Source organism: Pangasianodon hypophthalmus, chromosome 4 (genome assembly GCF_027358585.1).
Source record: "Pangasianodon hypophthalmus isolate fPanHyp1 chromosome 4, fPanHyp1.pri, whole genome shotgun sequence".
Lineage (NCBI taxonomy): Eukaryota > Metazoa > Chordata > Actinopteri > Siluriformes > Pangasiidae > Pangasianodon > Pangasianodon hypophthalmus.
Window position 1 is genome coordinate 23,281,855 of NC_069713.1, and position 26,770 is coordinate 23,308,624.

At 37.4% G+C, this 26,770-nt stretch overlaps 3 protein-coding genes across 4 annotated transcripts; 2 read left to right on the forward strand and 1 right to left on the reverse strand.

Moving 5' to 3' along the window:
• Window positions 1-1,888: 1,888 nt before the first annotated feature.
• Window positions 1,889-6,657, forward strand: si:dkey-94e7.2 (uncharacterized protein LOC100141353 homolog). The gene is made up of 6 exons (XM_053233073.1): window positions 1,889-2,421; window positions 2,579-2,734; window positions 3,319-3,423; window positions 3,619-3,828; window positions 4,722-4,914; window positions 5,057-6,657. Exons 1-6 carry the CDS (start codon window positions 2,166-2,168, stop codon window positions 5,157-5,159), a joined length of 1,023 nt encoding a protein of 340 aa, XP_053089048.1. The 5' UTR covers window positions 1,889-2,165; the 3' UTR covers window positions 5,160-6,657.
• Window positions 6,658-10,036: 3,379 nt separating this feature from the next.
• LOC113540463 (protein transport protein Sec61 subunit gamma) lies at window positions 10,037-12,533 on the forward strand. 2 transcript variants are annotated; one of them, XM_034303428.2, is made up of 4 exons: window positions 10,037-10,221; window positions 10,499-10,601; window positions 12,121-12,223; window positions 12,345-12,533. In XM_034303428.2, exons 2-4 carry the CDS (start codon window positions 10,508-10,510, stop codon window positions 12,352-12,354), a joined length of 207 nt encoding a protein of 68 aa, XP_034159319.1. In that variant the 5' UTR covers window positions 10,037-10,221; window positions 10,499-10,507; the 3' UTR covers window positions 12,355-12,533. The 2 variants fall into 2 exon arrangements, with proteins under 2 accessions (XP_034159319.1, XP_026792772.1); XM_026936971.3 differs by having other exon boundaries at window positions 10,061-10,221; window positions 10,495-10,601.
• Window positions 12,534-12,746: 213 nt separating this feature from the next.
• On the reverse strand, window positions 12,747-22,637 carry LOC113540005 (oxygen-regulated protein 1). The gene is made up of 3 exons (XM_034303845.2): window positions 21,979-22,637; window positions 21,242-21,401; window positions 12,747-19,793 (listed from the first exon to the last, which is right to left on the reverse strand). Exons 1-3 carry the CDS (start codon window positions 22,633-22,635, stop codon window positions 14,401-14,403), a joined length of 6,210 nt encoding a protein of 2,069 aa, XP_034159736.2. The 5' UTR covers window positions 22,636-22,637; the 3' UTR covers window positions 12,747-14,400.
• Window positions 22,638-26,770: the final 4,133 nt, after the last annotated feature.

The window sequence follows — 26,770 nt, forward strand, 5'->3', positions numbered from 1 at the left end:
CAACATCTCTCCATTAAATGCTGAGATACATGATGATTTCTTACATACTAAATTATCTCCAGTTATTTGACACATTGATTAAATTGAACCCTGTTACCATACTTTTACTATGTAAATAGTGTGGAAAAAATTCTACAAAAAGATTCAGTGGTAGAATTGCAGCAGAAGTAGTTTGTTGAGCACAAAATCAAATTCAGCACAAATCAGTTAGAACCCTTTTAGGATGCTAAGAAATCATAATTATTACAAAGAACCCCTTGAAGAACACTTCTTAAGAATGTGGCTTTAGGTTAAGCTGAAATACATAATGGCAACATTTTTTCACTTTTTTTAACAGCTTATTTAATTTAAAATAAATCAAAACCTCCAAGTCAAATCTTGTCAATCACTATATAGCCAAAAGTATGTGGACACCCATATGTACTTGAACATCCTATTCCCTTTGCTGTTATAATAACCTCCATTCTTCTGGGAAAGCTTTCCACTAGATTTTGGAACGTGGTTGTCGGCCCCTCGAGTTCTTCCACTCCAACTTTAGCAAACTATGTTTTCATTGACCTTTCTTTGTGCCGAGGGACACTGTCATGCTGGAACATGTTTAGGCCCCTTAATTCCAGTGAAGGGAAATTGTAACGCTACAGCATACAAAGATATTCTATACAATTGTATGCTTCCAACTTTGTGGCAAGAGTTTGAGGAAGGCTAACATATAGGTGTGAGGGTCAGATATCCACATACAATTGACCATATGGTGTATATATAAAAGGCAGTGTTTGTGCCTGTATTAACAATCCATTTCAGTGGGCAACCTTGTGGTCAAAAACAGGCCGGGGTCGAACGTCAGGCAAACCGCAATGCAGGGCAATCAAAATAAAGGACAGAAGCAAAAAAGTCAAAAACCAGGAATAATGTACAGAGAATGCTCAGAAATGCACCATGACATGGCAAAACCTCACAAAAACAGGTGATGAATGAACTGGTAATTCATTCAGTCATTTTTAGTAAGTGCTTTATCCTGGTTGGGGTCATGGTGGATGTGGAGCATATCCCAGAAAACACTGAGTGTACAACAGCAGCACATCCTGTTCCCTTGTAGAGCACCATTCGCACACATTTACATCTAGGGACAATTTAGCCTAGTCAATTCACCTACATGTTTTTGGGAGGTAGGAGGAAACTGGAGAACCTGCAGGAAACCCACATGGACTTGCACATGAAGTCCACACGGACAATAATCAGAGCTCAGGATCAACCCAGAAAGCCTGAAGATGTGACTTGACAACACTACTTACTCCACCACCATGCCGCCCGAACTGGTATAAATACTGGGAAAGTACAGTAAATGAGGAAGTTAACAGGAAACGGGTAAGTTCAATAGACCAGTGAATGAGAGTGAATTAATGCCCTGGATTAGATTATGGATTCATGGCGGCTCCTGAATTGGCAGTGGATTTGGATGTGACAGTAATAGAATAAGTAATGCGGATAAATGTTCTCCATATTTTAGTCTTTTTTGTATGAAGAGAATTAACATAAGCCTAACATAATCCTTCTTACTTTCATAATACTCTTTTGTTTCTTAGTTTTTCTGTACACTTGGCTGCAATATATCAAATGCAATGCACTGCAATAAATAACACCATTCTTCAATCTATTTTTTTTTCTCATTAAAACATACATGATTAAGAATTTCCACCATTTATTAATATTCTTTTATTTAACTACATTAGTATTTCACAGACACCTGGCATCCCGTCTAGGCAGATATTGCACTATACTCATTAGCAAGCACTGCTCAGTACCCTGTTCATCTGATTTCACTGGGAGTACTGAATAAGGGATACAGGCTGTTTCTGGAAGGCACACTACCTTAATGAACAGTTTTGAACCCTCCCTTGGAGATTAGCTGTAGATTAGCTGAACAGTAATCCCAACCAGCACATGGCACGTCACAGTCTGAAAGTGTGTGTAAGCACTTTCTGTCCATAGATGTGTTATTTTCTGTTGTGAGAGCACGATGGCCAACATCTATACACTAAGGTAAACTGAACTTTTGCATATTATGTTCTGTGTAGCACTGCATGCTGTGTTAATTCAGTGGTGTGGTACAGATGATGACAATTGTTTAAACTGGCAATGGAAAGAACTCACTTTTTTATTAAGGGATGGACAGCCACAAAAGCCTATATGATATATTTATGTTGGAATCCTTTTTAAGAATAGTTTTAGATGTAGTTTTAGGCTGTAAAATTTACTGTATTCTACTGTACAAGACTGCTCATTTTCCATCATCATCTTGTGTTAGGGCATTTTTCTTTGGCCAGTGGTCTTCCATGGTAAGACTTGATGGCAAAACAGTTATTATTACAGGAGCCAACACTGGCATTGGCAAAGAAACCACAAGAGATTTAGCAAAAAGAGGTAAGCATCACTCATTTTTTTAAGCAAAGATATGATTCTGTAGATCATACAGTAATCAGACAGCATCTAAGCAAGAACTACACAAGAGAAAAGTCACAATCGTTTAATCACAGCCGTTACATAATGACTAGTCAGGTTTCGTAGTGCTGTCTCACAGGGGCCAGGATCATCATGGCTTGCAGAGATATTGCCAAAGCTGAAGCAGCGCAGAGAGAGATTGTTGCAGAGTCAGGCAACCAAAACGTTATAATCAGGAAACTAGATTTGGCGGACACCAAATCAATCAGAGAATTTGCAGAAGTGATAAACAATGGTAAGTGAAGACTGACTACAACCTCATATGATGTGGTTTATGGAATGACACCTGTAGCTATAAGAAGCATGCATATATTGTAACATATATTGATACATAATATATACAGGGTGTCCCAAAAGTCTCCATACAAAGGGGAAATTAACACTTTTTAGCAAAATGTCTTCCAAAATTTTTCATACTTAGTTTATAGTTATATTAGTTATATTATATTGTCTTCAGATGGCCTTTTAGATTGCCTTTGACAAAAGAAGAACGTAATGAAATCATTCTCATGGCTAGATCGGAAAGCTGTCGCAAGGTTGCGATGGACTTTAACAGGAAACATGGCAAGCGCATAATGCACGACACTGTTGCCAAACTTATTAACAAATTCAAAAAGAGTGGAAGTGTCGCAGACCAACCGAGAAGTGGACGTCCACAAACATCCACTGACGAAGGCACAACTGATGTGGTGCTGGCATACATAATCCCCTATGTATAGAGACTTATGGGACACCCTGTACTTTTTATAATGAGAAATATATTACACACCACAAAATTGGATACTGTCTTCACAGTATTATTCGTTTTTACCTGTTCAGAGGAGAAGCAATTACATATTCTAATAAACAACGCTGGAGTCATGATGTGCCCCTATTCTAAGACAGCAGATGGCTTTGAGATGCAATTTGGAGTCAATCATTTGGGTAAAATATTTTTTCTTTCTTTTCATCTAAGAGAATTGCTGAACCTCAAACCTGTAGTATTTCATAACTGTACATTCATCATTGACTTATTTGATATTGTTTCTGTAGCTTTCTGAAAAATTAATTAATGTCAGGTTATGTAAATGTAATTGAATTTAGTTTGTGCTAGCTCTGTCCAACGCTGCTGCCTTCTAGGCCACTTCCTTCTAACTTTCCTGCTGATTGATTTGCTGAAAAAGTCTGCCCCGTCAAGAATCATCATCGTGTCCTCCATGGCTCATAGCTGGGGCACAATTAAACTGGATGACATCAACAGTGAGAGGAGTTACCACAGCAGGAGGGCGTATGGACAGAGCAAGCTAGCGAATATCCTCTGCACGCGATCCCTGGCCAAAAGACTTAAAGGTGAGTTTTGACGTGCTCCAGTGATGCCCTTAATAATAATGTTAGCAGGTTAACACATTTATAGTGGATATTTTGGCGATTTGCTATACAAATTTTCTTTTGATATATAATAATTTGCCTCTACAGTCAGCAAGAGTAAGTTAATTATGAACAATATATTGATACCTAATAATTCTATTCACTTTGGGAAGAACAAGTGTTTCAAGCAAAATGAGAGGAGTCATTAAGTAATGAATAAATCACAATGGGGCATGTTATTATAGGAAAATAATCAATGATGAGGTGATGTGATGCAACCCAACTTGAAGCAGAATTACTTTTGCCATTCTGAATTTTATTTTCCAAATAACAGCATGTCCCAAAGAGCTTTATTCCTCTTATACCACAGCAATTTGCTGACAATTACAACTTTTATCGTACTTTTTATTCATTTTTAGTTATATTAAATGCTGCGGAATTTCTGTGACACGAGTTAGTTCCTAGTGTCACATATCATAAAAGCTGTAAATAATCAACAGAGCCTCTCTTTATAACTCTCTTGAGGTTAATAAGACAAATATTGCAGCTTTTCATGTTACCAAGAAACACCTTAACACTGTAAAACTTAAAATTAGAGCTTTACCTCAAAGTGCTGACACTAGACACTTCAAAAAGTTAAATAAACATCTCCTTACAGACTTCACCATATCAACATTTACAAATATTTTTGCTATGCAAAGCATCTGCCATAAAAATCCCTGTGTCAGTTGTTGCTATAGAAATGAGGAAATATTAGAACGTGCGTTAATATAAACCTTGCAGTTGGAACTACTGTCATCTGTTTCTGACCAATCAGAAGCAAGCATTCAATAGCATTCTAAAAAATATAACAATTGTATGTGTATATTGAACAGACACAGGAGTGACAGTATATGCTGTCCACCCAGGCATCGTTCGCACTGAACTAAAGAGACACATGAACCTTGGGCTCCTTTGCATGTGGAAAATGGTCAGGCCTTTCACTAAGACAGCAGTGCAGGGGGCTCAGACTTTAATCTACTGTGCTGTAGAGCCAGCCCTCGACTCACACAGTGGTGGCTATTACAGGTGATTACATTCCCACATGGTTGCTAATTGTCTCCAGGTGGTTTAATAGATCTCAGATGTATAATTGTGTTCACAGTGCATGTGTACATGAAGTGTAATCATTGATCATGGTGTAATCATTTTCCTTCTTGCCACTTTGCAGCAATTGTAGACCATCAAGTTGCACAAGAGCTGCTAGAGATGATGAAATGGCACAGAAGCTGTGGGACCTCAGTTGCCAGATGCTTGGCATGAACTGGGAATGAATGCAAAAAATATTTGACATACACACACTGACCACTTTATTAGGAACACCTGTACATCTGCTTAGGCATGCAGTTGTCCAATCAGCCAATCATGGGGCAGCAGCACAATGCATAAAAGACATAAAGACCAAGCATCATTTTCCAATCTTTAACAGTCCAGTTTCAGTGAGCCTGTGCCTACTATAGCCTCAGATTCCTGTACTTTCTGGCTGACAGGGGTGGAACCAGATGTGGTCTTCTCCTGTTGTAGCCCACCTGCCTCAAGGTTCAGCATGTTGTGCATTCTGAGATGCTTTTCTGCTCACCACAGTTGAGTGGTTATTTGAGTTATCATAGGCTTCCTGTCATCTCAAACCAGTCTGGCCATTGTCCTCTGACCTCTCACCTCAACAAGGCCTTTCCACTGACAGAACTGTCTCTCACCCGATGTTTTTCGTAGGTTGTTATATGTGAAAATCCCAGATCAGCAGTTTTTGAAATATAGGCTACATTGTATAATTGTACTATCAATGTAGTATATAGTATCAGTATTGGTGAATCCTGATTTTCCTAATTTTTTCCTCAAGTATTTGAAGCTCAGCACGTTATATTTCTTTAGAGTGTTTTTTTATTATTATTATTTTTTCTTTTATCTGAGGCCACAGTTACATTTTTAATAAAATATATCTGGCTTGATTCACATTCATTTGTGAAGTCAATCCATCATTGTAATTGTGATGAAATGAATGAATGAATGAATGAATGAATGACCCCAATTAATATTTGCTACAGGGGTGGCATGACAGCTTTTTGATGGTTCATGGTTAGGGCAAAAAGACATAGCTTTTGCCATTTTTTTGGGACTATTACTGACATTTTTTCCTAGTTACCTCATTAAAAGGCACTGACACATTCCTGATTCCTGTGTGATGTTGGCATTGATACATGCATTGAGGAGAGAGGTCAGGATTGTAGCATGTAACTCGCACTTGCATTGTTTTGTGATGGAAATTCCTGTGGTAACTACCAAATGTTAAACTTTTATCAGATAAAACAGAACCATTTAGCCATGTGTTTGGCAATAATTGATAGGAGCTAAACATTCACAGAAGGGCACAAGAGAAGACTGTGTATGTGTGTAATGCGGGGATGATTTTAATAAAAGGTTTATGGTATATTGCTGCAGCACTGTTCCTGGAATAGGCTCTGGATAGACTTTGACCCTAACCAGGATAAATCGCTTACTGAAGATGAATGATTAAATGTAACAAAATCTGAAGCTGTTTCTACAGGAAAGACAAAGAAAAACACTGCAGAAAATGATATTCTAATAGTGAGACAAACCAGTTACTGTATAAAATGTTCCAATTACAGTCTTTATGGCCATGTATTGTTTTTCAGACAATCTAGGTCCATTTATGAAAGAACAATTTTTTTTATTCCCAAAAGATTTTTTCAATCAGATTTGTGTCACTTGATCACAACACACTAAGTACTCTGTACTTAACATGTCTGTTTGTCATATATTAATCAGAACACATTTATTAATAAATGCAGTAAACTTCAAATAGACTCTTTCTGCTTTTAACTGAACATACTCTATATGCCATATAGAATATGTCTTATTTCATAATTCTTAGATCAATGTTGTTCATATAAATTTAACTGTTTTACACATTATTGAGACCTTAACATATTACTGAAAATTTTCAATATGTTCTAATCGTTTCTATGTTATGGGCTTCATTTAATGAACTGAATTTAGATACCCAGCCATTACGCTTGCAGTGTTCCTTGTTTGTCAGTTTTGGCATCAGAATGATATCAAAAATATGTTTTTGATTATTTTCTAGCAAAGTGTAGATATATAGACATACTGTAAAGCCTCTAGCCTAAACCCTTGCTCTACTTATCAAATGTAATTATACACATATAAATGCATGCACAACAGTTAACAGTTGCCTTAACTAAAGGAAGATATTTTATAAATTAATTTTTTAATGGTTTAAAATGTGTTTAATTTTTTAAAGCTGTTACAAAGAAGTTTTACATCCTAATGTTTATTACCATTTTACTATGATTTAAATTGCACATCTATCAAATTATAAATGAGACATTTTTACTGTGTAGAGTACCTCTTTAAAAAATAGTGACTTATTCTTGGATTGCACCCAAGTAAATAAAATATTCACTGCCCTGTCCACAAGTACCACCAAACATTCCCAGTTCATTTATAGTTCACTTACGCTATGTTCAGTGTGAATGAATAAGCTTATGAGTGTTCACTACGTTCATTGTAAATACCAACGCTGTATCCAAAAAACTCTCTGAAGCAAGGGATGTCCACTCTTAACCGTAAGGGCCGTTGTGGGTGCAGGTTTTCATTCCAACCAAGTAGAAGCAACACCGGAGTCTATTGAAAGCCAAGATCAACTGATTAAAAAGGAGGAATCAAGTGTGGCTCCTGCTTGATTGAAATGAAAACCTGCACCCACACTGGCCCTTTGTGGAGAAGATTGGACACCCCTGCAGGGCATCCAATAACAGTAGATTAATAACTGGACTTTATTCTTTGTGCCAGCAGATGGCACTTAAGTTTGTTAAACTTTGTTGAAGGAGTGATGGGGTAGTAACACCTAACCCGAGGTCTAGTTGCAGGGGGTGGCTGGGAGACATCAAGGCCACTGCTTCGCCACGAGGAGATGTTCCGGGGTTAAAGGAGCAAAAGGTTGTTGAGCGGTGGTACCCGGCTGACGACCCTGGAGCTGACCTATGCCTTATGGAAGCAGAGGCACTGAGCATGCATTAATGGTGCCAGTGGGGCTTGTCACAGCCTTAGTCACTGGGAGGGTCTGTATGGCTCTGGTTGTGTTAGGCAGTCATGCCTGAGTGGTAGTAGGTATAGCAGGAGGAAATCATATGGAACCATCGCTTCAGCCTTAGTCAGTGGGGAGGCCTGTATGGTTTTGGTTGCGTTAGGCATGTTAGCAAGGCAGAAGGATGATTAATGCTGAAATTAATGTTGAAAAACTTCGAGTAACTATTATTTTTTTTAACATAATTTGAAGGAAAGCTCCATAAAGCTTCACTTAATCACCAGTTTTCAGTCTTTTCGCAGAAAACAAAACAAAACAAAAAAACCCTTATCTTCTGTATCCTAACCTGTATAATGTCGTTCATCTTCTTTTATTGTTTCTGGTGGGTTACAAACTAGCAGTTGGGTGTAGTAGCAGTCAGTTCGGTTGCCATTATCACTACTGTAAAGGATGAACCACCTCGCCTGATGATAGGAGGAGTGGATTTCTTAGATCACAAATGCAACAGTAAACTTATTAGAAAAACTTTATGTGAGCAGTGTTGCTCCAAAATCTGTGGTTTTATGGTAATAGACTTATCCTTCATTACCTTTTCATAATGTCTGGTCTGAATACAACCATCTTGTAATACCAACTAAGGTTAAAGAGATTCATAGTAAAATCATTTAGAATTTTTGCAGTTTTTTCTTATCTAAAGTTCCCGAAATGGTCTTTCTGTGGTTCTGAAGAGGAATCAGTGCCTCATCTATTTTTTAGAATAGTCCCTATTCAACCTCTTTCTGGACTGAGATCTCGCTACTTATTTTTACCTCATTCAATAACCTATATGATATCAAAGAAAAATGGCCATCTTGCTATGCAGTAACACCGGTTCTGTCCTTTCGGACAACGCAGTTAAAATCCTGTGCCTGGGCAAATACCACATCAAAATCCAGAGGGACAGCTTCGAAACCTAATTTTACTTTATTTTGCTTTGAGATAAAAGGTTTTGCTGATTCCCTTTATAAATTACAAAGATACAAAAAAGCCATTAAAACATCTCAGGCTTTAAATAAGATTATATCATCCATTATAAACGGAGACACTACTTTAGGTTAGAATTTAAAAAGAGAAAAGAGAAAAGGGGTTAAAAAACTTCTTGTCATCCTTTGTACTTATGTTACATTCCTCTATGTATATACGTTGTCTCATTGTTTGTTATATAATGTATCTTTTGTAAGAATTCAATTTTAAAAAAATTGCTACTGTATTGCCCTGCTGAAAAAAACCAAACAATAGAAACCCTCATAGAATTTGTAATGGTTTTAATGGTTATAGTGGGGATTGTATTGGTTTTAATGGAAACTCTAATGGTCCCTCTGGGTCTCTACTGGTAATCTGTTGCCTTCTATTGGAGGCATGGTCTGTCTAGTGCATACTGTTAAGGTTTTAATGGTTAACAGCTGATGGTCTGTAATGGTATTTGTAGTGGGAACCATTAGAATTTCTGTGATGGTTCTGTTGTTTTCTTCAGCAGGGTGATGTGAAGTGTGGAGCTAGAGCAGAGGAAGTCTATTATATTTCTAGTAATGCTTTGCAAAATGAAGCTTTCTGAAGCTATGAAGATTTCCTCCCCACTGCTCTGCAAAAAATAAAGACTTCCTTAGTCGAAGCTTCTCAACGCAGAGCACGCTAGTGGCATCTAGTGGTCACAAGGATGAACTACAGATAATAATCTTCTGCCTGGTCGTTACATTGCTGTTTCCAAAACTAAAATATATTTACATCACTTTTTCACTCAAGTCGCTAATTTCTTGAATGAGCCTCGCCTCGAATCGCGTGTTACGATTTTCGTGGCTTTTTTTTTTAAATCACCTTTTTTTTTTTAAGTCACCTTTTTTTTTTAAGTCACGTGGTCGGGTACCGATACGAAGCTTTGATCGTCATTGGTCACGTGTTTATGGCAGACCTAATCAAGCACCTATATATAAGTAAACTGTTCTGTTTTTGACACACACACACACACACACCTCGGAGTTTTGGTATCAATGGTGATATAACTAAAGTAAAATATATTAAATGTACACGTATTAGTTCATAGTAATCTGTGGTCACGTGGAAAAATCTACAGACTTCCGGTTGTGGGCGACGTTGTATGCATTGCGCATGCGCGAGTAATAGGCAACGTCATCACTTCGCCATAGCTCTACGTGTATCTTTAGGAGCTGCGTGTATCAGAGCCAGTGCTAGCAAGTGTAGTTCATTCGGCTTTGGACAGCTTCACGAAGGTAAGCGTTAGTAAGACTTTTGCTGTAGTAATTTATTTATTAAATGTATTACAATACATTAAAGATACAGTAATTCAAGTGATATGTAAGGAATTAAATGTAAATATGTGTTGAAAATGTTGTTCCTGAATATGCTAACGTTAACGTTAGCTGTTTTTGCTGTGTGTTGCCTTGACTGAAAGTTTTGGTGTAACAGTTAAGTGCTTCATATTTACAGTGTTGCGGGGAAATTGTTTAATAGTACTGTTAACTTTTGGTCTTGTTATTCTTCAGTCAGACCGTTGTGATGGATCAGGTAATGCAGTTCGTGGAGCCAGGACGGCAGTTTGTGAAGGACTCCATAAGACTGGTGAAGAGATGTACAAAACCTGACAGGAAAGGTAACAACATGCAGTTTAATCACATCACGCATTTCACTCAGGGTTTGTTTAATACTATAATACTACAAGTACTATAGAATACTATAAGTAACTCTTGCAGAGATCAACCAACACTTTGATATATATATATATATATATATATATATATATACACACTACTGTGCAAAAGTCTTAGGCACAGGCAAAGAAATGCTGTAGAGCAGAGATGCGTTCAAAAGTAATGAAACTGAATGTTTCTACACTTAAACACTATAAAGAGCAGTAAACAGTAATAAATGAAACAAAGTCAATATTTGGTGTGACGATCCTTCGCTTTAAAAAAAAAAAAAAGAAAGTAATCTCAGGTACAATGTGTGCAGTTTTATAAGGAAATTAGCTGGAAGTTTTAGTGAGCATCTTGCAGAACGTGCCACAGTTCTTCTGGAGACTTTGACTGTCACACTCGCTTCTTATTTCTGAAGCAAAACCCAGCAGCCTTCATTCTGTTTTTTTTTGTCTGAAAAGTGTCTCTTATGTAATATGTTGCTTTCTTTACTGACATAAACATTTTTCTGTAACATTTAATATTGTGCTGGAAAACTAATGTTTGGAAATCTATAACAAATTTTGTACTATAAAAAGAGAGTGCCTAAGACTTTTGCATAGTACTATATATAAAATGTGTATAAAATCTCTGTTCTATATGTATAGCTTATTCAGCAGATAGTGATATGGCCACAATAACATTAACACTAAAAAGTCTTCTGCCATGTTATATTTTCAATTCTGATTGGTCGGAAGGTGTCGTTGATTAATTTCCCCTGACAATAATCCTGGCTGTAATTCAAATCACATGTTTGTATTAATGCATTAACTCTAATATGTTATTGTTTTATAGTCCCAAGTAATTCACAGAAACTTGTATTATGGACGCTCCACATAATCTACTTATAATAAACGGATAAAAAGAAGTTGATATTTAACAAAGAAAAATGTGTAATTTGTTGATATGGTGAAGTCTGTTAGGGGTTGTTTATTTAACAGTTATGGAAGGAGTCTCAGGTGTTAGCACGTAATGAGCAGAAGGTTTTCTGCTGCCTTTTTTTTTTTTTTTTTTAAACTTCGAGAAAGAAAAAGAGAGGCTGGAGAGGGAACGACTGTTTATAGCTGCGATAACAGGAGCTAACTTATCTTGCAGACTTCCACAACATTAAATGTAACTATAAACTATTTTAAAAAAGCATCATGCTGTTCAATAAGCAGTGGTAAATCGCTGTGAGATAAGAAGAATAAAACACTTCAGGATGTGCTGTTAGAGGAAAATTTTCCTCTTCAGGGTGGTAACTTCCTGTGAGGCTGTATCACAGGCTGTGCGCCACAGTGTTGATTATAACAGCAAGTGTTAAAATCTGTTTTTGTAGGAATTCCATTTTGAACCAGACAATTTTTTTTATATCAAGATATATTGCTCTAAAAGCAGAGAAAGCTGTGATGCATTCCTGCTGTATGATTCATTCCTGTTTTGTGTAAATGTATACAGAGTTTCAGAAGATTGCCATGGCCACAGCGATTGGTTTTGCAATCATGGGCTTCATTGGGTTCTTCGTCAAGCTCATCCACATCCCCATTAACAACATCATTGTGTAAGTATGCCCTAAAAAGTTATTTTACACTTAACTCCATTAAACATTTTGGGGTTTGTTTCTTATCAAATGTGTTGAGTCAGTGATGTGTCTGATGACATAAATCAATCTTCTTTTACAGTGGTGGTTAAACTGTGCACTGGAGACTGAACTGCTGGACTTGTGCCTTGCATAGGTTTTATTTTTTTCTTGTATGTATGTAAATTAAAGTATTTACAAATTCTTGTTTTTTCTTTGCAAGAATGTGCCACACACTCTCTACAAACTGTATTTGCGTGGCTTGTATTGTATAAAAAACTTTTTACATATACTTATAGTCTGTTTATTTGCCTGTCCTACCATTAATACAACAAATGATCACATCCCAGTAGCTTGTTTGAATATGAGAATAAATACAGAACTCAAAAAAAAAAATTCAACATCTTTTCAAAGTTATTAACAATGTTTATTGAAATCATTGGTATAACAGTGTGATTCTCGAACACAGACAACAAAGAAAATAACATTGTATCTTATTGCTCATTTTTGTTAAAGAATAAATGACCTTCTCTGATATTTTTGGATTTTAAAATAAGCTATAACTAAAGCAGAATCACTGTAAATGCCAAACAAAAATGAATAACAAAATTCTGTGTATATGACATATACAGTAACATACATTTGGCAAATGATTCTTAGTTGTGATTATCTGGAAATATTGGATTAATTTCAAAATCCTGCTGCTCACATTTAAAGTCCTCCACAACCTCGTCTTCAGGTTTACACTCCTCCCTGCACCCTGCAGTCAGCTTACCTGCTGACTGTTTCACTTTCCTCTCTTAGTAACATGGCTACTAGGGCTTTCATCTGCACTGCACTGCAAATTATTGGTACCTTTTGTTCAGACATGGCACTCCATACCATTGGTGCAAGATGGTGCATGGTGACCAGGGTTGTAATCAAAATATATATGTATTCAGTGTGAACAGGTTTGCACAGAAGGTTTGTACTGCAACTGCAATAATAATAATAATAATAATAATAATAATAATAATAATCCATTTAAAAGTAAAATAAATTCCATGAACCCCATCAGCACAGTATTATTATTATTATGATGATGATGATGATGAACATAATCCAACTGTTCAAATATTACTTTCATTATTTCAATGTGTACAATAATATTTTAGCTATTTATTGGAGCCATAAACAGAACACATTAGGTCCTCATTAGGAACTTATTTATGGTCTGACTTGTTTTTCAGTTATTGAGGTGTAGAATAAACCATTAGCATTAATAACTGTAAGAACTGAATAATAAATATACTTTTGATAATTAAAGAAAAAAACTTACTTTGAAACCACAATTCAGTTACTTTATGGAGAGATAAAAAACAACTGAGTCTAATCAATATCAGGTCCAGCATATCAAAACGATATCTTTTAAATATGTTTTCAGTGTAATGCAGGAGTACAATTTGGATTGGTATTGCAAGGTGATTTCTGGCATTGAAAGTTTTTCTGCATACATCAAGAACCTACTGTATAAATATGGCTTTACTTTTCAAATGAATGACAATCGTCAAGACGTGGGACACTTATACAGTACATGTTAAACATGTTAAATAAAGTCATTATCATTTTAAAAAGCCATTATCCAGCTAAAACTCTTTGGAACAGGAAGATTAGCTTAATAAACCAAAAGAGATAACAAAGTTATTGCACTGTACAAAAAAAAAAAATTTTAGCAGCCCATTGCTCCATGGTGCGCCTTTATTTTATGTCTAATGGCAAGATTTACGTTAATACTATCACATTCCCATTTATTCATATGGCCAATTTAAAATGCATCTGAACTTCGATGACTTAAACATTATATTAATGATTATGAACTTTCTTTTTAAAAATGATGAATATGCTCCAAAACCACAAGACAAATAGCACTTACAAAGGTTTAGGTTTTCAAGTCTGACCAGTTGTGCAATATGCTTGGTGAAACAGTCAGGACTAAAACCTTCTAAATCCCACTCAGTATTTTGAATTGCTTTCAAGTTTTACTATCAGTACTATCAATTAACTTTTACTGATAGAGGCACCAAAGTTGAGGGGTAAACTCTATTACGATTAAAGAGTAATCCTCCCACAATATTTCATTTCCTTAATGTAGAGGGGCAACTAACATATATAGTTGCGGTTTACAGTATTGGGCAATGCTGTCCACATCTAAGACTCAGACCCTCTACTGACTCTTCTTCATGTGATGTGTTGCATCTTAAGCTCTGGGATCTGGCAGATTTCTCCACCACACTAGATGCCATGCCGTCCTCGGGATGGACTTTCCCAGCGGCCAGTTTGAACTCAACAGATGCAAAAGAGGGGAGGCTTCCATTTTTCTTTGCCAACATTTTCGATGTTTCTCCTAGTGGTGATACTTCCTTGCTTTTTCGAGTGAAACCTCTTCCTTTGTTACTCGTAATGCTCTGGTTATCCAGGAAAGGGTCAGAGTCACTACTGTGAGCCATGTTGAAGTATGTACACTTGGGTGTGGAAGGCTTGGCCATGTCTTCCAGCTCAGAAGAGGATATGACAGCTCTTGGGGACTGTTTTCTCCCACAAGGTATGTAGGGGGCTTCCTCACTTGTGTTTTCTTGACCTGTGTCAACCGATGTTGTATCTACATTTTCATACATTGCCATTGGAACAGGAGGAGATTTACGAATGAGGTGATTTTCTTTAAGAAGCCACCTGCCCTTATCTATCAGGATTCCTTCCCCAGAGTCAGCCTTTGCATCAAAGGCTAGACACTGTGCAAGCTCAGAATTCCCAATAGAGTCTGAAGAGTTGTGATAGACCGGGTCCTGCATAGTATTGTTAACCATGGAGTCAGGAAAAGAGCTAAGACTGTTGATCCTCTTTAAATTAGGGTTAGCTATTTGTTTTGTGTCAAGATGAGGTATCTTTGAACCATTATCCAGGGTTTTAACTTTTCTGTTGATGTTCTCAGAGCTTTGCTTCATGTTGCCTTGGTAAATGAACAGCCTCTCTGCCTCATCCTCTCCACCCTCGGTTAAAAGATCTGTGGAAACCTGGGACAGGTCTCCTCCACTGTCTGATGTATCAGGCCTGTAATCAGAGAGGTCAGATGTGTTGGGGCTAGGAAGACATCTCCTAGCATACTGATTGTCTACATTGCTTTTACATAAAGCCATTGCTCTGTTTTTGCATCTGTCTGGCTCGATTCGTAGACAGCCATTTGAATCATATGTGAAAATCAGAGCAGAGGACATCAGTGCTAAGTTGACAAAATCCAGCAGCTGCTGGGGGAACACCGTAGGATGCACACAATGACAATCGTGATCCACATCTGCTTCTTCTATTCCTGCAGAATCCTCTGACTGGGCTTTGTGTTTTTCCTCACTTTTGCATGATTCCCTCCTCAGAAAGTCTTTGACTGAAGGATCTTCCAAGTAGCAGTGGTGTGACTGAGTATCTAAGTCTTTGTCAGTATCTAAAGCATTGCTCTGCTTGTCATCATGTTCATCTGTTTCATCATCTTTCTCCTCAGCAGGATGAGTCGGATTCTTACCAACACTTTTCTCCTCCAATGTCTGGAGGTCAAGTTCAGCTACCACTTCCTGACCTTTATAAGACTCTGAGTGGTCGGAATATTCACCTTCTTGATGAAGCTGGAGAGAAGAGATTGGTTCTGCATCAAAATCTTCATCCTCATCTGCTTCTTCATCATTCTCACTAGCATTATCAGTCTGTTTCTCAGTGACAATTTCCTCCTCTGATTTCTGGAGCTCATGTTGAATTTCTGATTCTTGCCATGTGCAAGTTGCTGACTTGTAGTGGTCAGAGTGTTCATCCTCTTGATCAGACACTGAAGAATGGTCTTGTTCAGCAGCTGGATTTTCACATTCTGATATGCTACACATTGTTTCTTCACGGTCATTGTTAGTCATATCGTCCTTTAGGCCATTATTATCATTACTGTGTGGATCAGCTTCATCTACACTAAAGTCGGATGCCTCTTTGTGTATTGCATTCTTCTCTTCTGTTTGGATAGTGCCATTATTTGGGTGGTGTGCCTCTTCAGTCTCTGTTTCTGAAGCCACTGACATTATATCTGGCTGTTTAGGATATTCCCTGGTTTCAGAGTAGGTGTCTTCCTCCTTTGAATTTATGCCACATCCTTCTGTACAATCTCCCATTTTACTGACAATGTTATCAATCACCTCTCTGACATCTTTTGCCTCTATTTCTGAAGTGGGAGAAAGCAGTTCAGATTCAGATTGCATACAACCTACATTTTCTTGCCATTCCACTTTGTCTTCCAGATTGGTTATACTGTTATCTGGCACCTGAAACTCATCAACCTGGCTTATCTCAACCTCTGTGTACTTTTCCTCAATCATTTGGACATTGTCCATCATCTCCTGTTTCTCCTCACATAGATCTGCTTTGCTTGGTTCATTATCTACATACCTTTCCTGGTTTGTCTTGACATCATCCACAATTTCAGTTATATATGCAACTAGTCCATTTTGGTTAGACATATCCTCAATTTGGACATTTTTCCTTATGTCCGATTCTTCCATAGCTGGCTCTTTACTCAGAAGTGCTGGCTTATGGGAAATTGATTTGAGTAGGTGTAATTCTTCAGATTCTTTGGCTAGATCTGCAGGCTTAGTATTTGTAATAAAATCATATTGACTTTCCCTCTCCTCTAAATATCTTCTTTCTTCCTCCAAGTACCCCCATAAATCGTCTTGCATAGTGGCATCCTCGTTCTCACAAGCAATATTGGTGGTTTCGTTTTCATGACCAAAATGCTCCATAGTGGGTCTTGCTTTATTGAAATTTGTCAAATCACCCCTAACAAGTGAGGAAATCTCTCTGCGGAGATCCTCACACATGTTAAGCTCATCCATTATCTCTCTGATACCAAAAATATGCCCTTTATCTTGAGCTTCCTCTTCTGAGTTGACCTCAAGAGCAAACTCTTGCTCTGACTGTCTTGGTGACAGTGGAGGACTTTCTTTGATATTATTTTTCTCTTGGAAATCTCTCCAGCTCTTCTTTAACTGAGCAGAAGTTGAACTGTGGAGACTTGCCAGGCTAGCCTTAAGCTCTTCTTCATCCTCTATGCTGGCCAATTTTTGTATGGATTGCATGACCTGCAGAGCCTCTGGATTGCTGCCTGAGTTATTAGCATTGGCAGAATCTGAGACTTCATTGGCAGAGTTGGCTATTCCATCTCTCAGAGTCATCAGTGTCAGGAAGGAGAGAAGTGCCTCAGATGGAGAGCCAAAAACAGAGGCTAACTGTGATGAGAAGTCAGGAAGGCTACTGGATTTCTGCTTCTTCTTCAAGGATGATAGATGAGAATGACTACAGGCTTTTCTGATAAACTGGATAGATAAACATAACTGCTCCAAAACTTGTTTCATACCTGACCTAGGGTTCAACTGTGTGTTTGGTGATGTTTCACCCCCTGCATCTGGCAATTTGGGAACCAAGTCCTCTGAAGACTTATTCTTTCTTGTGCCAATCTCCTGTTCAGCAGCGTGTATTCTCACACTTGGCATTGATTTCCAGGATCTTCTAGGGTTCTTTGCCTCCACAGGTTCTCCCTCATACCTAATTTGTACAAGTCGAGACACTGGCTTCTTGACAGTAGAGCCTGCAACAGAGGCACAGTTCTCCACCAAACTGTTGTCTAATTCGCTTCTCATTTCTGAAATGTCTGAGAACTCACTTTCAATCTGGAACCTAGCTCTAGCTTCATGTGAGTTTAACTCATCCATATAGGGCACTGATTCAGGGTGAATTTTTTCCAGCCAGTTTTCCACATATTGGTGCACGTTACAGGGAGATGAATTGAGCACTGGCATAGAAATACTTTCACTCAACTCCTTGCTCTCTTTAGGAGATTTTGTTACACTGCCATTCACAGACCTTTGCTTTGTCAAAATCTTGAAAGGTGCTGAATGAGACGATGGGATAATGTCTAATTTTTCTTTCATGTGAGGCCTTAACATGTGAGTATGACCTAAGTTTATATATTGAGATGTGTCCCTCAACATGTTACCATGACATGCGTTTACCTTCTGAGGTGACCGACCTTCCTTTCTCTTTTTAACCTTTTGCCCGTATTTGTCACTTTCTGTACAGCTCTGTGATTCTGGAGAATCGCTGTTCTTTAGGTCTTTTAAAAAGTCTGGAACACTACCTTTCTGCTTTTTATCTGTCACAGTGCTTTGCAAAAACACACGTTTGTTTGACCTTCCAGATTTTTGTGCCTTTTTTGTCTTCTTACTTGGAACTCTTTTATTTTCAGAGTCCTCTTTAGTGGATGTCTCCACTCCTTTGTCTGAGGGTTCACATCTAGCTTGAGTTTCATAGTTGGTGAAGGAGGATGCACTGCTGCTTATTGTTTGTGAAAGGTCTGTTTGGCCAGACAGCAAAGATAAGAGTTCTTTGTTCCTAGCATTCCCAGAACCAGAACTTGCAGACGGTTTGGTAAGATCAGTGTCACAGCCATTGCTTGAAGATTGAGGCCCTGATTCAGTTGAGTCTGGCTTTTTGTGTTCTTGAGACATAAATTCAAACCTGTCATCCTTATCAGCCCAGGTTTTTGCAAAATAGTTTTCATATGTATCCTGTGACTGATGAATATGCATTACAGTTTCTGTAATCTCTTTTCCTTTGTTGTGCAGTTGAAGAACCTCTGCCATCCCTGAGAGAGAGGAGTGAGTCTTATTGTGCTTGGATTCTCCCAAATTTTTCTTCCTGGGTTTTGGTACAGGTCTTGTACTGCTAGAGCTGCTATGACTGACAACACAGTACCCTTCCAGTAGCTCACCTTCAGCTGTGTGCTCCACATATGAGTATGTACCAGCTGTGCTTTCCTGAACCTCAGTTTGTGATAGCCTCTTTATATTCTCCATTGAAGTCTCCTTCCTTCTGACACGCCTAGGTCCTGGAGTAGGCAGCCTCCTGAAACGCGGTTTTGGTTTTTCCAAGGCCTCAGTGATGGTATTTCCACAGTGATTGTCTCCCTCCTTATTTAAGTTGATTGGTTTATAAGTTTTTGTATTCTCATCTTTAGATTCATAGTTGTCTATATTTGACTCTCTTTTTCTGTTATTATTGTCTTTATTATCTGGGGAGTTGTAGCTTGAGACTGGTTGCGAGAATGCTGCCATGTCCTGGCTATTAACGCAGGTTCGACTCACTGTGGTGGTCCAGTGAATCATCTCCTCTTGCTTTATAGTGAGATGAACTTTCATCTCCACAGTCATGCTGCCATCCTGATTCACACGAAATGATTTCTCAATCTCATCATCTGAAGGTATAATTAAGCGATCCTGTTCCTCTATACCAGACATGAAGTCACATTTCTCCATCTCTTCTGATTCTAGGGCTTGGTTGTTCACACTCACCATCGATCCTATTTTCACTTCATTGTCCTCTGAGTGACTTCCATTTAGTGACATATTGATCTGATTTACAAAATATCTTTCTGATGATAATGAGAAATTTCTTGATCTTGGTCTACTGCTCACTGATTTTTGTTGAACTTCTTTCCATTTTTTGAAATTTGCAGGTGTTATCAGAAAGTCATTTGTAAAGTGGCAAAACAGAAGAAAAAAGTAAATAAATAAAAATAAATAAATAAATAAATAAATATTACAGATATAAATATATAATATTTTTAAAATAAATTTATTTATTAAAAAATATATATAAAAATATAAATTCTGAATAAATTTAATGTAATGAACAGTACAGTATTGATTGATATACAATGCCCTCCAGAATTATTGGCACCCTTCATGAACATTAATATATAAAAATATGAATAAGACTTACAATAAGTGATATCTTGGGCTCGAACATACATAAAGTTTTTTTTTTTTTTTTTTTTTTTTAAGATTTCAAATGATGTACAATGAATATTTACTGACACCTGCCTTATTAAAAACACTGAGTCTCTTCCTGTAATGACTAAGAAAGTTAGAAACAGTTGTAGTCCACCCTTGGTCCACTCCTCCATTCAAAATATTGATTTTGTATTTCTTCTTTTGTGTGTTTATTTGGAAGTACTTTTGCCTCAATATCTTGTCAAACCTCCTGGAAGAGGCAGAGGTTTTGGGCTGAACTATCCAACAAAGCAGAATTCATGATGCCATAAATGTTAAAAAGAGCCTCTAAACCACCAGCCACAAAACAGCCCCAAAGTATCAGTTATATTTTTTACAGTGTGCTAACTGTTTGTGTATTTTTTTTTTTTTTTTTTGAAGAGTGGGTGCGTTTACTTGAATGCAGTCCCCTTGTTTGTCACCCAACATGCTGATAATGTGCATGGCCAAAAAGTTTGATTTTGGCTTTATCTGACCACATCAAATGATGCCAATTGTTGTTCTCATGATGCTTAGTGAAGTTCAGGTACTGCATTTTGCGAGATGCTGTAAGGCTTCTTTATTGCTTGTTATGAAAATGGCATTTAAACAGTGTGTTCGACTGTTTCAGTCATATGAGACTTTTTGTTATGACCATAATTGTGCTTAATGGCATTTTTTAATGGCTTATGTATGTGTTACATCCATTACCCGATTTGACCATCTGTCCTCAGGTTCACTTGTTTGTGTATAGTTTGTAGTTAGTTTGCCTATTTTTTTTTCTTGTCTTTGGTTCTTTGCCAAGTCTTGCCCAAGTTAATGTCCGTTAACGTCCTTGTTAACCCGTGTTTCCTTATTCCTTGGGTTTGTATTTCTAGTTTCTAATCTAGATTTTAATCTGTGCCTGTGTTTTCTATTACTATTATGGATATTCCTGTGATCACCCTGCCTGTCTGTGATTTGACCTATGTCATGGACTATGATTATGGTTATTGGATTTGCCCTATTAAACACAACTCTGATTTAACACACTTGTGTCCTGCCTCTTACTCACACATTTTACTTCTGGAGGGCACTGTAAATCATCAGCAATAGAAATGTACATTAAAGAAATAATTGTACAGCTTACGTGGCAATGGCTGTGTCTTTGTTGGCCCCGTAGTTTCAGATATGACTGAGTGTGAGGGTTGAGTGGATGCTTGGAGATTGAAGTTAGCCAGCTGAAAGGGTTCATTACCAGCTGCTACAATGACACCAGAGCACAGGATCAGGGCCGGAAGACCTTCAACCTACAAATGGAATGGTGTATAATGTATATTTTTTTCTCTCCAAATTATTTATTTACAGTTGATTTTGTGAGTCATCCTGCTATAGTTACTTCCAATAAGAATTGTAAGGTCTTATTATCTGGAAGCTTTTGGACTGTCTATTTGTTAGTCACTTGAACTTTGTTGGTTGCTATATCACATGAAATAATTTATAATTTATCTTGATTTCTTTTCTTTTTCTTTTCTTTTTTTTTTACATTGCATATACCTGCAACTGTAACAGGGGAGTATAGACATTTTATATTCAGTGTAGTTATATATACTCTACTTTATATATCCTATTTTTATTTGTGCATGAACAGCCTTATTCTATTTTATAAAACTGTTCATGCACTAATGGAATCAATTAGTCAAATGATGTCTTTTGAGTTATGCGATGATTTAAGCATGAAGCATACTGACAAGCTGGGAATATACATAAGGGTGTAGACCAAGTGCAGAACTAAAGAAACCAAACACATCTCGAGTGATCAACTACATTTTGGGCAAAATTGTGTAGAGCTCATTTTGGCAAAAACAGTACTTTTAAAGCACTTACGCGTCTGCCATCGGCAGTGTATAGCTTAACCACAGAGAACTGCATCACTTGGGAAAGGTATTCCAAGAGAGCCTCAAAAGTCGGAGCTGTCCTCCTCTGCAAAACAACTATGCGCTTAGTGCTGGGATCCCTGTTCTTAAAAACCACAAGCCTTTTTGGTGTCCTCACTGTCACAGAACTTTCAGCCATTTTTGCCATCCAGCCCACTTCATTCTTCTTTACTAGCTGCCGGATCAGTCCTCTGCGTCCCTGACGTCCTGCACTAGTAGGTCTGGTGCTGTTCCAGGGGACATGTCTCCGGTTGATCTCGTCCAGGTTCAGGGGTTTGACCTTTCTTTGATCTGAGCACACATAAGAGGCCCCATGCCGCAGATCATCTAAGCTCCGGATAGTGTGTGTACCTTTGGGTGTTGTGATGGTGCGTACCCCAAATGGTAGAGGCACTTTGTTTGAAAGGGCGTCCAGCAGGGCATCAAAAGTCTTGAACGTACGACTGTTGATGACTACCCAGTGTCCAGAAAACTGCGGGTCTCCACTCTTGTAAAAACAAACTCTCTTTGAGTCTTTGGATGCAAGTAGGGGTCTGGAGGGTGGAGTCTGAGTGCTCCCCAAGAAAACATCTGGATGTTGTGGGTCATGATGGGGAGTGGTATTCATGGTCAATCTGCTATTTTTAGAAAAACACACATTTAAAGCATTTATAAATGAATATTCATTCATTTCATTTTCAAAATTGTCCATTATTGCTGACAAATGAGGAGCTTTGAGCAAGTGCCTCAAACACTGCTATATTACCTTGCCATCTCTATATTTATGTATTTATTTTTATATAATGTGATTAAAATAGATCTTGTTTACAATTGTTGATGGTCTTTCAGTGCTGTTTTTTTCTGCATATCTAAAAAATTAATCCGGTCTGATGATATTAAATCATAAGACAATTACATTGAATTCTATTTAATGGTTAGCTTTATGATGTGTTCTGGGACAATGTTAATACATTTACTCTTTAATTAATCTTAGAACCTCATACACCATACACACACACACACACACACACACACACACACACACACATATATATATATATATATATATATATATATATATATATATATATATATATATATATATATATATATCTCATGATAGTACATATAATGATAAATCTAAAAAATACATGTCCATGAAATGAATTAATAATTTCAACAGTATCAGATAAGAGAGACATTGAAGTGCTACTTAATAGTCTGTTCTTATTGTTGCACACCTTATTATCAGCATTAGCTTAATTTTTTTTTACAAATTAGACTGCACAATGCTCATATTCACCATACATATTTGCTGTCAATGATGTTGAGTAAAATAAACAAAGATGGAAAAGAAATATCTTACCTTAATTCACATTTCAGGCGATCCTGATGTGGGACTGGTGAGCTGCTAGTCCAGTCACTGAAAAGATTATCTATGACACACACGTGGCTATTTTTGGATGGCCAGCATCAGAGTTAATTTGTGTAATCTTTGCTCACGGTTAATCAGCATTTTAAGCAAGGTAATATGCAGGGGAAGATTTTAGTTGAGGAGCCAATAGCACATTTTAATAGTGAAAATTTATTTTACAAAATTATTTTATATGCATTAAAGTAATATTCTCATTAGTATTCTCAGTATGTGGTATGATTTCCATAACTCAATAAATAATAACCGAAAAAAACTAAAAAAAAAAAAAAAAAAAAAAAAAAAAGTCTCCAAGATTCTGAACATATTGCACTTTTCAGGGTGTTCAGCTCTTATTTTCACTCAGACCGAATGAAGAATGCACTTTCATTTCTCCAGTCTGTGTGATGGCTAGCAGATGGCTGAGAGTGTTTCTAGTTTCTTGCAGAGATGTAATCAGATTTGGGCAGTGTGTTAATAGGGATTAGTGTGTGAGAGATAGTGAGGGTTTATTCTGCAGCTAACAGTAAGAGGAAAGGGAAGTCTAAAGCTGGTGCTTCTCAGTTCTACGGCAACTGCACAAGCAGACCAGTAATACAGTGACTGTTTACTAAAACATGCTTACAGCTGAACTATTTAAGCAACTTTAATGTTAGCTCTGGAAGTGATGTAAAGTAACAGGAACATTTCTTGCTGCGTAAAAACTTGGAAAACATTTGTGTTGTGCAATAGGGTTCAGAAAGTAACACAAGCTCATATTGGGAGCTTGAGTGCTACAGTGTGGGTTGTTTTTGGGTGTGATGCTTGAGTAGGCTAAGAGATATCTGATTTAGGACACCATCATCATGAGGAATATGATTAGTGCTGCAGGAAGTAGTGGGGAGTGGCACACAATTCTCAGACGAGTTACTCCAAGCTACATTTGCTCTTTTGTCTCAATTACAGGTGTAAAGTAAGGTCAAAGCAAAATATGACGTAAATCAATCAGCAACAACAACAAAAAGGTCATATCAGTTTGGAATGATCACACAAAAATGGAGGTTTACAACAATTATGGTGGGAAATTATTAAAAAAAAACACACACACATTAACCACTATTTAAATATAACCAGTAGATGGCTCCATTGTGTATTTTGCTACTTCTTCAGGATAAATCAAAAAGAAAAATAAAAAATTAAAGGAGACTAGTGGGTTGTATTATTACTGGCAACCATACAGACAAAAATGCTTTAAACTGTGTAGTTTTATTTAAATATGTTTTTTTTTTCAAACACAATAACTTTTGTGCAGGATTTTAAGTTTCAAAATGATCTGCACACTTATAATGAGCAAGCCTGTGACACCTGTCCTGGAGAGAATAACAGCAATAACAGTCCTAACAAGGATGGAGACACTTCTAGAGGGATCTTGGTCCACTGGCACATACGCAACATTTTAAACTCCGTCTCTTCTTTGTTTGCGACTGATTGAATTCAATTCAGACCACAGATTTTCAGTAAGCTTCTAATGCATAGACTGAGACAGAGATGCAATAGATACACTGATTTTGTGTCTCTTTCTATGGCCAAGTCTGAACCTCCTGGCAGAGGCAACCAGCAGAATTCCATCGATCTTCACCAGCCACAAAGCATCAGTGATCCACCGCCAGATGTTACCAGATGTTGCTATCATGTGCTTCTCCTTATATGCGGTTCCTTTTTCTGTACATGAGCATCTGACCACAGTACATGATGCCCAATGTAGTTCTAATGATGTCTTGTGAAGTTAAGATGCTGTGACATGTTCAGCATAAATCAAAAAGAGATCATAACTTAAAATTGACAGAGAACAGCGAGTTGGATTATTATTGGCAAATACACAGAAGAAGCCCTGCTGAAAAATCCAGCTTGGTCTGACCAGCTCCCAGCTCCCAAAACACAGGCCAGTGTGGTCAAGCTGGTAGAACATCTGTGCTGGCTAGTAAGTGCTGGTAGAAAGGAAGCACTTTCTAAATGACTCATTATAGATTGCAGACAATTTATTTTAAGAAAATATCATGACATTGAAGCAATTTTATCCAATTTCACTATGGATAAACAAAAACTCTTGCACTCTTGCACTATGAGACAATTTTTTTGCACACTACATTCCTCTAAAAGCTCCTAAGCATTCTTCCAAAAGCTGCTGAACATATTTTTACATATAAGGTCTATATGTCTACTAGATTCTATTTTATTTTATTTTTCTATTTCTATTCATTATATTCTGCTTTTATTATATTCTCTTGCACTGTTTATTCTGTTGCACTGTGGGATGAGGCACTAAGGAAAAACATTTCACTACATTAATACGTCAAATGTATGTAATATGTATGTGACAAACTAAGAACCTCGAACCTTGTACCTTCAACCAATTGAAAAAAAAAACTCAAACATTTATTGATCAGTTTAGACCAGGAGTTCTCCAGCTAGTGGATCCTTTGACTATAAAATAAATTTCACACTGTTCTGTACATAATCCAGCTATGCAAATAACAAGCTCATTACTTAAATATGTGCAATAATATTCTGGATATGTACTGGATCTATAGAGTTTTTTATTCCTGAAATCTTCACATACCTACAACAGTATTTCAGGCCACTGTTTAAAAAAAAATTTAAAGATTTTGAGAATAAAGTCATAATATTTAAATGATACTCTTATTAAATGCTCACTGTGAGTAAATAGTCTGCATAAAAGACATAACTCTGTTGTACCTCCTGCACGTTAGGATTGTGTGTGATTCAGTTTTAGTGATAAAGGAACCCTCTGCATTGGCCTACCAATACTTGTCAGGGTTTTGGACTTGTTTTTTAGTGTTAGAGGTGAAATGGTCAGATTCATGAACAAGCTGCATGACGATATGATTCTAGAAAGTTGATGAGGTGATGTGATGCTGTAAATCTGACCCCAGTTTTCAGTGAGGAAACGTGAAGGAAGAAAACACACTCTGTGACTCAGTCTGCTAAACACTGTGACTCAATTTGCTAAACTCAACGACTCAATCTGCTAAACACTGTGACTCAAGCTGTTAACTCAGTGACTCAATCTGCTTAACACTGCGACTCGGTCTGCCGAACACTGCAGCTCAATCTGCTAAACACCAGGACTCAGTCTGCTAAACTCTGCGACTCAATCTGCTAAACACTGTGACTCACTCTGCCGAACACTGCAGCTCAATCTGCTGAACACTGCGACTCAGTCTGCTAAACACTGCGACAGTCTGCTAAACTCTGTGACTCAGTCTGCTAAACTCTGTGACTCAGTCTGCTAAACACTGCGACTCAGTCTGCTAAACTCTGCGACAGTCTGCTAAACACTGTGACTCACTCT